The sequence below is a fragment of the Amblyomma maculatum genome, chromosome 6 (assembly GCF_055883805.1).
Source record: "Amblyomma maculatum isolate TAMU_Amacu chromosome 6, ASM5588380v1, whole genome shotgun sequence".
Classification (NCBI taxonomy): domain Eukaryota; kingdom Metazoa; phylum Arthropoda; class Arachnida; order Ixodida; family Ixodidae; genus Amblyomma; species Amblyomma maculatum.
Genome location: NC_139349.1, coordinates 136,601,991 through 136,614,997, shown reverse-complemented (window position 1 = coordinate 136,614,997; position 13,007 = coordinate 136,601,991). Strand labels below are relative to the sequence as shown.

Sequence of the window (13,007 nt, the reverse complement as noted above, 5' to 3'; positions counted from 1 at the left end):
AGGTGGGGGTGCTAGCAAAGTCACGTTATCAAGAAATTCCCATCTTGAAATCTCCTCTGTGGAGTAATCAGGCGAAGGTGGCGGGTATCGATCATGCCCTCAATTTGCAAACACGTGTAGTCGCTTGTTGCCGTAGATGCGGTGAGCGGCACGATGCAGAACAGAGTTCTGGTTAGGGACATAGCCAGGCTACGTCAGCCGCGCACGGCCATGCCCCGGTGAGGACTGTACCACGGCATGCTCAGCCGCCTCGGACAACCTCTATTCTGCGCGTACTCCTCAGAAGGGAAGTATATAACGGCTGTATCATATCGGCACTCAACTATGGGGCAGAAACGGGATGCGGAGGCTAGCGAAAAAAGCAACTTAAACTGAGGACCACGCAACTGTGAAACGAAATATGGTAGGTGTAACGTTAAGAGGTAGGGAGCGAGCAGAATGAGTCTCAGGAATAACTAAATTTATTGACATTCTATTCGAAATCAAGAAGAAACTCGCATGCGCAAGACGTGGTGCGAAGAGAGGGCAACCGATTGTCGCAATGGGAAGGAAATTGGATTCCAAGGGAAGAAACGCGTAGCAGGGGGCGGCAGAAAGTTAGGTGGGTGGATGAGATAAGGAGGGTTCCGAAAATCAAGAGTGCAGCTGGCACAGGAGGGTATGACAGAGCCCTTCGTCCTGACGCCTAAATGTTTTTAAGTCACGTTTGAAGGTTCAACGCGCAAATTCTACGGCTCCTTTATGCAGGTCGTTCAACTGCAGAGAAGGCGGACCTGCTGACACCCAACGTGACGTCCACCTTCTTGAGAGACGGCTCGGTGCTCGTGTCGTGGGGCTCCGGCGAGGACTGTGCCATGGCGTCCTCAGCCGCCTCGGGCAACGAGAGTGGCAGTGACGGCAATCGGCTCTATCGGGTGTCCTGGGCGTCGGAGGTCTCCGAGGGCTACGGTGATGTCCATCAAGCGGAGACCACCTCTGGAACCGAGTTCACGTTGCGGGGCCTCCGCCCTTCCACTGCGTACGCGGTGGAAGTGCACTTCCTCGGCTCATACGGCACCGAGGACGCGCTGCATGTGTGGACACTGAGTATAGAGACGCCACCTGCCACCACAACGGAGGCTGAGGACGTTGTCCAGGGAACGCTTCAGGAAGAAATGCATTCGCTGCCGATGAGTGGTGAAAGCGGCTCCATAGTGGAAGGTTCTGGGAAATAGGATGTCAACTTTCGGTGCCTACCCTGAAGAGATTTGGGACGCCTATTGACGTTTTGTGCCGTATTGTGTACGATTGGTGAATTTTGAATTGTCTGACGTTTCCATAAAGTTTAGTCAGATATGGGTTCTTGGTCTATGGTAACGCCGCCGTTGGCTTGCCGCGATGTGATTGGCCACACCCGTTTTTTTCATGTGCTCATCCCTACCCTTCATGCAAAAAAGGGCCATATAGGGGCTTCTGTCGAGCGATGCAGGCTTATGGTTGTCCGATGGCAGAGCGAATCACTGTCCCATCGGCGCAACTATTTGGGCCATGACCCCTTTCCGAGCATTTCATCCTATAAGAGCGGATTTTTAACCAGCGATTGGTGTTAACACAACTCGCTGACGGCTAAAATGCAACTGTGCCCTTTAAGCGAGCATTAGAAAAATGATTACCACATCATATATCCCTTGTTTCCGCTCTTAATTGCTTCCGTGCATAGTTTATTATTTTCTGCTTTTACATTTCGCATGAGCTGCGAGTCTGCCCCAAGTTGAAACAAAAAAGAAGAAATGCAAGGTGCCCATACACTGCATGATATCATTGTATGGTAAAGAACTCCAGGCGATCGAAATTATCTGGAGACTTTAGGACGTTCAAAAAATAATCGAAATGGTAGAACAGATCCCTCATTGCTCACTATTCATTGACTAAAGTACTCTGCTACTACTGCTAACATAGCAGTGGTTGGTTTTAAACCGAGGTGGTCTGCTAAAGAACTTTCTGGTGTGACAGTACTTTGTATGCATAGGCTCATGAGTGCGGACAGGAATGGTGCGTCCGCGGAGGATTTCATGCTGTCATTACCGAGAAATGAACTGATTGATGAGTAAAGAAATGGTTGTACGTGATAGAGAGCGAAAAAATCAGTCAGGCGTCAAAACAGTCACAGACGCTGAAATTGTGCAACATTCGTCAAAATTGTGTAAAAAATGGGAAAAAGAGGAAAAAGACCAAAGAGAGAAGAGACAAGCAAATGAGTGAAAAAGTGGCAGATGAGTGCAGAGTCGCAAGAAAGGCGTTCGCCTTACCGCACTTAAGAGAGATATATGTGCCTCCAACGAATTTTTTACAGGTACTGCGCTTCGCGGTTAGTGTTTGTAGTGAAGCTGCACAGAAATAAAAGAAAGCAACACGCACAGTTCCACTAACACTGCCGTTCTGAGCTGTGATTTGTACCTCAGTGCGCCACTCCAGCGCTCTAAGCAAGCCTCCTGACCAAGGTACAGGCTCTTACACGCTTAGAGGAAATCTGGAAGCGCGTGAGCGTCGTGCTATAAAAAAACGGACAGCGCAGATTTCTGACGAGGACGAGCTAACCAGTGCATACGCGCAAAGAGAAACCGGTCATCACGGAAACCGGCATGTGCATTCGCAGTCGATTCTCCCCTGCTGTCGGCGGTGGCACTTCTAAAAGTACAGCTAGCTGTCAAACGCACCCGATTTCCCCTTAAGCATTAGCCTGCACGTATAAGGGCATTATTTGCTACACTGAGGTATTAACGCAAAAGCCTTTTTTTTTTTGCGGAAGCAACGCTACGGTAGTTAGTGAGCCATTTCGCGGAGCCCCCGATGAGCCAAACTGCGCATGCGCGAGGAGCGAGTGACGTCACACAGGGCATAGCTGGCGCGCCGGGGCCACCACCAATCCCTCCGCGGCGAGGTGTCTTAGAGGTGCCGCCGCCGCGTTCGCTGCGCCGCTCATGCGCAGTGATGTCACTGCTCCTTCGATACGCTGGAGTTGCTGCGCATGCGCGTGATTTATATATGTGGCACCGCACCGGTACCGGCGCAGTCAGCCACGGAGAAGTTGAGCCGAGAAGAGGCTGTACAAAAGTCGGGGTCGTAACGACTAAGGCGCACGCCTACGCGCTGTACGTTTCGCGCGTTGCGGTGATTCCGCGTCGAACGGCAGGTCGCCTCGCCTTCCTGGCTGGGGTGTTTGTCTGGGATGGCGGGACAGCTCTTGTCGCGCGCCGTTTCCTTCACCTACCGCAAGAAAGGGGAGGCATCGGGCTGCCATACGCCAACACGGTGGGCCGAGTGCTCGCGTCGAAACTGGTCGCCACGCTGCTCAATGATCCGCTGTACCCCGGGCGCTCCCTGTTACAGTACTGGCTGAGCACAGCTCGCCGGGCCTTTACTGCAGACTGGCACCTGGGCCCACAGGCCGAAAGGCCTCACAGGTTCTACCAAACGGTAGCAGGCTCTAAGACAGCGGTCGACAGCGACCTGCCTGACCTCAATATTTTTGAGGTGCCCGCAATGCAAGTCAGCGAGATGGTTGCCTCCTCGCGTCTAAACCGCGACGACCAGCTCCGCACGGCCGTAAACAAGTGGAGTCGGTGGGCGGTGAGCCGTGTGCCTTCCGAGGTCCGCGATTTCGAGTGGCGCCGGCGATGGGGCGTGTTACCCACGCGAGAACGCCTCGCCATGTGGCATATCGTGCCGAATGACCAATGCCCAAACTGCGGCTGCATGGAAACCATGAGGCACGCGTTCTTTGAATGCACAGTCGCGCTGGTCATGTGGCGCTTGGTGAGAAGGAGGTTCTCCGTGCACGGTGGCCCTGGCGCCAGGCCACCACGCGGATGTTTTGCGCGGCTAGTAGTCGCCGGTGTATATTTTGTGCTGTGGAAGAGGCGTTGCCTTGCTGAAGTCTGTAGACAACCAGCCAGGGCCATGTACCCAGCGCTGCAGCGACTGCGTCTTCTATTGTGGAAGTATCTCTCTGATCAACTGGACAGAGATGGAGAGGCGCGGTTTCTGCAGCGCTGGCTCACCAGTTTCTTCGTCGTTCGGGACGGCAGGCTTGTTATGCCAGCTTTGCCATACTAACCCCTCCCCCCCCCCCCCTTTTTGTTACGTACCTCAAAACATGAGGAAGTGTACTGACATATAAGATTTCATCATCTGTCATTAGGTTTTTCATTGTAATTTCTTTTGAGCTTGTGTTCTGTAGGTACTGATGAACACGGAATAACTATTAATATGTGATTGTTGCTAGTATCGCACCTTTCGTTGTCCTCCCATGTACGTACTACAGTGCGTGTGTGTGTGTATACAAGTACCTATGTGTGTGGAAGACCATAAATTCCCTCTACTATGATCGCCTTAGGCGACCAAATCTTCGTAATTCGTTGGATTCCGCAATTCTACTCGGGATGTCCATAGGTCAAACAACAGCCAATTTTAATGGCTCATGATTCGCCAGCGGCTCTGTCTGTGCTTCTGCGAGAACGTCACTTCTTCGCGAGATTCCGCCAGACACCGCCGGATTCCACTGTTAAATCTCGCCGCAGTTTAACGAAGATAAGCCATCGCGAACGATTTTAGCTTTCAGCATCATGCAAGAATTTTTCGAAGCCTTGCTTACTGCTATCAATGCAGCATTAAACCTGAATTGGATTTGTATGACTTGCCAGCCACCCAGGTTCACTCAACGATATAGCGATTATGATATCGCTAAAAACGCCCTGTTGGCGAGCGACTATTGTTTGCAGTTCCACTAGCTTGGCGGACATTTGCAGACACGGGCGACCAATCTCCAGTTCTTTGTGGGTTGTTTGTTTTACTTTTATTAATAAAATGTGTTTTGATAAATTTAGGCGCTCACATTCAATGAAGCAACGTGATTCGAATGTACAATCGAAAATATATTTCTACGACCAGGCGCGTGATAGACGAACTTCTTATACGGGCGCCGGCATGGTTTGATTGCAGTGTCGCCCATGGTTGTGAAAATTGTCAATACCGTTCCAGGTTGTGCTATGAAAAGAATAAAGGGAGAAAGTATTGCTGTGGTAGCTGTATCCAGAATTTGCAAACGTGACTGTATTAGTTTTTCCTCTTGATATTTTTGCATCCTGGGCCCCTGTGACCCTCGTCATGCTCTCTTATTTTAGTCGTAAAGGTTCCAAGTATCTCCTTTAGTAGACTGCATACCACATCGAACACCTGAAAATGAAGTCAATGGAAATAAGCGGCCTTGTCCCAGACGTCAGCCTTTGACAGTGCGCGAAATTGGCTGTCATGGCATTTGGATCGCAGTTTGCATTTCGCGCTTTGCAGTTTGTCGATTCGTCCTTCTAGCTTTTATTTTTACAACAATTGCAATGTGTTGTGCCGTCATCTGCATGAGAATATCAGCAAAGTATGCGGGAAAAATGTTTTAGAAAAGCTTCCGCTTCAAAAACGAATCTAAAAATCACACTCAGCAGAATATACATGTAGAAATGTATAACTCACACAGCGATCAGACAACTTTGATACGATAAGTCTCTAATAGAAGCATAGTCTTACTGTTACCCTCTCGAACAGAATTTTATTCTCAAACCTTGCCCTACGCCCCACAGGCGCCGTTAACGAAGCAAAGTACCACACCATATTTAAAATGTAGTGAAAATATTTCTTCATTTTTGGCATGCTCCCGTAGCTGGTAATGAAGCAGTCAGGTTGTCTAACATCACTACGCCTTAGTTTACACTGATATAGGAATGAAATGCTGCATCCTGCTCCCATGTGGGGCTTCATATTGATACGTGGCAAGGCTAGTCCACGAAGGGTAGTCCAGGCTGGCACCGCACACAGAACACAGAAACACAGCAGCGTCGACCGTATTCTAGCATCAATCGTTGCTACCACTTTGTCTTCTTCTGTGTCACTGTTGATGATCGTTGTCATCTTCAACTTCCAGCGATGCAGGGCATATATGTCACATTACCCCCCCCCCCCCCCCCCCACGAAAAGCACAGTCCCGGTGCGCACTAGGACGAACTACTACAGGGGTATGAAGGAAAGAAGCCAACAGTCGGCGAGGCCAAGGAAAGCATTGGGGATTATGTTTTGTCTTTTTTTTTAATTTTTTTTTTACTTGGATAATCAAAGAAATGAGTAATGCAATCTGCTTAGGGGAAAGATAATTAAACACAAAGTAGAAGAAAAAACAACGAGCCGATGGTGGGGACCGAACCCACGACCTCCGAATATCGCGTCCGGTGCTCTTCCAACTGAGCTACATCGGCCGCTGTCCCCCCAGCTACTTTCTCGGGTATTAATGTTGTCTGTGTACGAACCTTGAGAGTGTTCACCAGCGCCGCCCTCAACCATAGCGGCGGACGTGGAACGTCCTGTGTTACCGCCAGCGTCACGTAGAACGTGATCAAGAGCGAGGGCGAAAGCTGTGCTAGAACCCTCTTGCGCTACCTATGGCTTCAAGACTGCCAGACCCGAGACCCCCGTAAGCTACAAGCAGATAAATGAAGGGGAAATGAGGGTTCTCGTTATAATGCATGAAGGAAAGAAGCCAACAGTCGGCGAGGCCAAGGAAAGCATTGGGGATTATGTTTTGTCTTTTTTTTAATTTTTTTTACCTGGATAATCAAAGAAATGAGTAATGCAATCTGCCTAGGGGACAGATAATTAAACACAAAGTAGAAGAAAAAACAACGTGCCGATGGTGGGGACCGAACCCACGACCTCCGAATATCGCGTCCGGTGCTCTTCCAACTGAGCTACATCGGCCGCTGTCCCCCTTGCTACTTTCTCGGGTATTAATGTTGTCTGTGTACGAACCTTGAGAGTGTTCACCAGCGCCGCCCTCAACCATAGCGGCGGACGTGGAACGTCCTGTGTTACCGCCAGCGTCACGTAGAACGTGATCAAGAGCGAGGGCGAAAGCTGTGCTAGAACCCTCTTGCGCTACCTATGGCTTCAAGACTGCCAGACCCGAGACCCCCGTAAGCTACAAGCAGATAAATGAAGGGGAAATGAGGGTTCTCGTCATAATGCATGAAGGAAAGAAGCCAACAGTCGGCGAGGCCAAGGAAAGCATTGGGGATGTTTTGTCTTTTTTTAATTTTTTTTTACTTGGATAATCAAAGAAATGAGTAATGCAATCTGCTTAGGGGAAAGATAAATAAACACAAAGTAGAAGAAAAAACAACGTGCCGATGGTGGGGACCGAACCCACGACCTCCGAATATCGCGTCCGGTGCTCTTCCAACTGAGCTACATCGGCCGCTGTCCCCCCTGCTACTTTCTCGGGTATTAATGTTGTCTGTGTACGAACCTTGAGAGTGTTCACCAGCGCCGCCCTCAACCATAGCGGCGGACGTGGAACGTCCTGTGTTACCGCCAGCGTCACGTAGAACCTGATCAAGAGCGAGGGCGAAAGCTGTGCTAAAACCCTCTTGCGCTACCTATGGCTTCAAGCCTGCCAGACCCGAGACCCCCGTAAGCTACAAGCAGATAAATGAAGGGGAAATGAGGGTTCTCGTTATAATGCATGAAGGAAAGAAGCCAACAGTCGGCGAGGCCAAGGAAAGCATTGGGGATTATGTTTTGCCTTTTTTTTATTTTTTTTACTTGGATAATCAAAGAAATGAGTAATGCAATCTGCTTAGGGGAAAGATAATTAAACACAAAATAGATGAAAAAACAACTTGCCGATGGTGGGGACCGAACCCACGACCCCCGAATATCGCGTCCGGTGCTCTGCCAACTGAGCTACATCGGCCGCTGTCCCCCCTGCTACTTTCTCGGGTATTAATGTTGTCTGTGTTCGAACCTTGAGAGTGTTCACCAGCGCCGCCCTCAACCATAGCGGCGGACGGGGATTATCCAAGTAAAATTGGATAATCCAAGTAAAATTTGGGATTATCCACCTCCAAACAGCCGCTGCTCATGGCGAATGTTTGAAAGGTCAGAGATGGCCAACACATATGTGTCATCGTCACACTCGCTCGCAGGTGGTGGATCTACCGGGTTGCGGGACAGGCAATCGGCGTCAGCGTGCAGCCGGCGAGACTTGTGGATGACAGAAAAAGTGTATTCCTGAAGGCGGAGGGCCCAACGGCCCAGGCGACCAGTAGGGTCCTTCAGCATAGAAAGCCAGCATAAGGCATGGTGGTCTGTGATGACGGAGAACGGGCGGCCAAACAAGTAGGGGCGAAACTTTGTAATGGCCCACACGAGGGCTAAGCACTCACGTTCTGTGATCGAGTAATTCCGTTCAGCTGCAGAAAGGAGGCGACTAGCATAAGCAATGACGCGAGTGCGACCCATCTGCTGTTGGGCGAGTATGGCACCAATACCGTGACCACTGGCATCGGTGCGTACCTCCGTTGGGGCCGAGGGATTGAAGTGTGCCAGGACGAGCGGTGTAAGGTCCGGCGCGTTGCCGTTTGTATTTTTGAGCATCCTTGACTGGGAAGGAATGTCTCGGCGGGGTGCCGTGGTGCGAACTGCGAGTCTGGTCTGTTTTCAAACACTTCCTAGAAGGAGACCATTAGTTCAAGAATCAAGAGCGCAGGCTCCTCGTTCGGACTCCCGCCACACGTGTCCCTTTGTTACGGGAGACGGGAGAGACCCTCCGCTTCCCTCGAGCCGGACCTCATTAACGCGGCCCCCCGTGGTCCCGTCGCCCGAGTGAGAACGGCCGGGGGCCATAAATCCCGCGAGAGGGGTCCGGCTTTCGTCCCGCTGCATAACGTGTAGCTTGCTAGTACACGACTGTCAGTAAGCGAAACGGTCGGACAGGCTGCGACGAGTGGCCCACATACGCGGGGAAGAGCTACAGTTACTGTGTTTTTATATTTTTACGTGTGGAAAGGGGCGCGCTCTCGGCTCACCTCTGGAGCGCGGGACGGGCCCCGAGTGTCTTTTGGCTGGAGCTACTCCTAGCGTTAGGACGCTCGCGCTGGCGAGCGCCGGGAGTAGCTAAGAGTTGCTTTGGAGCTGGGGCAAGAGGCGCCAGCTCGACTGCGGGGACGCGGAGTCCCTTGTCGCTCTGTTTAGCGGTCGGCGCGGCCGACCACGGCTAGTTTTCCTTTGTGAATATAACTCTTGTACCTCTTATTCTTTTGTATAAAGTTCTCCGGTTGTTTATTAAGTTGCTCCACCAACTTACTGGCTTGCTCCTCCATTCAGTCACCCATCACCTTCGAACAGAAAAACTTTACTGGCGCAGTCGCGACAGGATTGGTGTGCTGCAACTCAACCGAGAGACAAGGTGCGTGAAGCATCGGGCGTCGATACGCCGAAGACAACGAGCAGGTACAAGAGCGTGCGTCAAGCATCGGGCGTCAAGGCGCCGAAGACGAGGACGTCAACGAGCAGCGATACGAGCGACACAGAAGTTTGCAAGCGCAAGTGGACGCGTCCGTCGACGGACGCGAGCGGAGCCCTCGAGTAGCGACAACAGCGGACGACTTCAAGCGGCGCCGCTCTGACGATCGACGCCAATCCAGTCCGAAAAGAGGACCCGACGGGCAGCACAGAGTGAGTTCCCTGGTCCCTTTGTTTTTCTTGGCGTTCACTGTTTGATGTGGCTGGTGTAGTTAATGCTGACCAGATTTAGGCATCTTAACCCCGACAAGGCACTGACAATGGATAGTGACGGTGACGGGGGGGATGGTGGCGACAAGGGCAGCACTGAGGCGCCGAGACCTCAGTGTGGCCGAAACATTGAAAAGGAGCTAGAGTTGTATGAAAAGAAGATAAGGGCTTTAGAGCTCCAGATGCAACTCATGCTGGCTAACGGGCAAAGTGCGGCGCCTTCGGAGAACGATCGTCTGAGGCAGTACGCTAAGCTACTCGCCGGCGCGTTCCCCAAATTACCAGCGGATGGTGAAGTGCCGGTCTGGTTTGAGTCGGTGGAATGCTCGCTCGAGGCTTACAGCGTTCCGAAGGAACACTGGGCGCAGCTCGTGTTCCCGATGCTGGCCGAGCGAGTGACCTACTTGTCAACTCGGTTCATCGCCGAGCAGCACCGGGACTACGACAAGCTGAAGGCGGTGGTCCTAGAGGAGCTAAAACTTTCAGCCGCAGAGTACAAAAGGCGGTTTTCTGGGGCCACCAAGCGCCGCGAAGAAACCTAGAAGGCATTTGTCACCCGCCTCCAGAGTTATCTAAATTTTTATTTAAAGTCTCGATGCATGTCATCATTCGATGAGCTTGTAAGGCTATTGGTAGCCGATCAGCTGAAGGCGGGGCTGTCAGAGGGAGCCAACAAATATGTTAAGCTGCGCGAAGGAGAGAAGTGGCTGAAGGCGGACGAGATAGCCGCGCTGCTACAAACATATGAGGAAGCCGCTGGAAAGGGCAGCGCTCAGAGGAAAGACGACAGCTTTAAAGCCCCTGACACGCGTCCAAGGGCCAGAACCGATTCCGCACCTTTGCAGAATTCAGGGTCGGAGCGAGCAGAGAGAACTGGAGGCAGGACAGTAGGAGAAAGGAAAAGGCCATCGCGATCGAGTGGCTGTTTCCGATGCGGGAGCAGGAGACATTTTGTTGCGAATTGTCCATACAGTGGCGAGAACCCAGCCGACAAGCGAGATGATCCGCCACGCGAGGATAAGTTAACGGCACGCGTGTCGACCCACGATAAGCAAACCACGCGTCCTGCACTCAGGGACAATAAATTCAGCTGTCGGGAAGCTGTTATCAGCGCCATGGTAGACACTGGCGCTGACATCACTGTCTTGCGTGAGAGCATGGTGCCTGAGGAGTTTGTAACCGCACAGGGGACAATCGATCTCATTTCTGCTTTCGGAGAGAAGGTAGAGGCGAAGCTGGCCATCGTCCCGTTGAGTTTGTATCGTGGTAATTCGTTAATCGAAGCCGGGGAATATTCGACACCGGTGAAGTGCGCGCTCACCGACAAGCTCAAGCATACAGATTGCCTAATCTCCGCAGATGCCTGGGAACAGCTGCAGGACTCGGGCGAAATTGGCAGCGAGAGTCGCGTGCAGGCAGTGGTAACGGTGCCGACACCGGATGAAATACCAGATGAATCTGGGCTAGATGCTGGCGTGGAGCCCGTCTTGGTGTCAGAGAATGAAATGCTGCCGGATCAGACAGTCGTCATTAATGCGGTGGAGAAATCACAAGATGACAACGTGATTACTGAGCGTAGCGGTGTGCAGAGGTTTCGGGAGGAGCAGCACGAGGATGAGACTCTGCATCAGGCCTGGCAGGATGCTAGGCAAGAGAAGGCTGGCATGTCAATTGTAGAGGGAGTCTTGTATCATAGAGACCAGGTGTTAGGCCAGGGGGTGCAGCAGTTAGTACTGCCAAAATCACGACGCGAGGCCGCACTGAGCCTGGCAGTTGATTCCTATTGGGACGGACACATTGGCTTTCGGAAAACTGAAGCTCGCCTAAAGTTAAGTTTTTATTGGCCGGGCATGGAGGCGGACATCCGCAAACACTGCGACAGCTGCCACAGTTGTAAAGTTCGGTCCGACGGCCGGCAAACCGACAGGGTACCGATAGCGCCTCCCCCACGCAAACAGACCTGGACAGGAGATATTGGGGAACCTGGGGAGCTAGCGGAGGCCCCCTATGACTACTTGAAAAACCTTAAACCGCAGCTCGAGATCACGGCCGACATCGCGGAGCTAAGGAGCAGCAAACAGCAAGAGGCGCACGCGTTTCACTACAACAGGCACGCGATGGTGAAAACCTTTCGTGAAGGTGAGGCGGTTCTCGTCTTTGATGACAAGAGACCAAGGAAATTGTACCCGAAGTGGCTCGAGTCGGCGGTATTGAAAAAGAGATACCGCGAGCACTCGTACTATGTACAAATGAGTGACGGTCGCCGCATGCTAGTGCAGGCAAATAAGTTATGTCCCTACATCGGCAGGGTAGACTCATTGAGAGTCATATTTCAGGATGACAGCGACTTTGGTGAAGTCGAGTATACTCCGCAGGGGTATGTTCTCAATTTTGCAGATATCGCTCTGCCCTGACACGCCTAACGGGGAAAGGCTCACCGAATAAGATACCGTGGCTAGATGATGCGGACAAAGGCTTCAGCGCCTTAAAGAGGGCCCTATGCGAGGCTGTTTTGTTGACTACTCCGGAACCGCGAAAGCCGTATCTGCTTTTAACGGACGCGTCGGCAGTGGCTGCCGGTGCCTGTTTGGCGCAGCTTTCTGACGACGACACGGAGGCGCCCATAGCCTTCGCCAGACACACGTCAGTTCTAATGCGATGGGCTGCAATCAAAAGGGAGGTTTACGCCGTAATATGGGCGGTAAAGAAATTTGAGACGTGGGTGTTTGCTACCACCGTAACCGTTGTCACCGATAGCATCCTCTCTCATTCCTTGCTAGTAGTATGCCCCAAAGCGCGAAGCTTACTCGCAGATGCCTTGTCTGAAACCCCCAACGCTTGTTGGAACAGGCCACCGGCTGACATCCCGCAGTGACCGCTGGGGACAGTGGGCCAGGGAATGGTGCGCGAGCAACAAACTGGAATCATTGGATTCGAATTGTGCACGCCAAAGCCAAACTCAGTAATCCTGTGGACCATCTGTGTGTGTGTATTTTTTTTCGCATCATGTGTTTGTGGATGTATGTGATGAAGGGTCGCGCAGCCATGCTCACCGGCTTCCATAGCTGGCGTGAGCTGCAGGACTCAACCGCCACTTGCCGAACCTTTTTTTTGTTGTTTTGTCTCGGCTTATCTTTCAATAGATAACCCAAGTCTTGGGGGGAAGGTGTAAGGTCCGGCGCGTTGCCGTTTGTATTTTTGGGCATCCTTGACTTGGAAGGAATGTCTCGGCGGGGTGCCGTGGTGCGAACTGCGCGTCTGGTCTGTTTTCAAACACTTCCTAGAAGGAGACCATTAGTTCAAGAATCAAGAGCGCAGGCTCCTCGTTCGGACCCCCGCCACACGTGTCCCTTTGTTACGGGAGACGGGAGAGACCCTCCGCTTCCCTCGAGCCGGACCTCATTAACGCGGCC

The 13,007-nt window shown here is 51.9% G+C and overlaps 1 protein-coding gene across 1 annotated transcript in view; it reads left to right on the top strand.

Annotated features, from left to right (window-relative positions):
- Nucleotides 1–1,214, top strand: part of LOC146186841 (uncharacterized) — a 50,511-nt gene extending 49,297 nt beyond the window's left edge. Inside the window, exon 7 of the mRNA XM_084608123.1 lies at nucleotides 748–1,214. Coding sequence (XP_084464249.1) covers nucleotides 748–1,214 — 467 coding nt within the window. The remainder of the gene's footprint in view (nucleotides 1–747) is intronic.
- The last annotated feature ends 11,793 nt before the right edge of the window (nucleotides 1,215–13,007 follow it).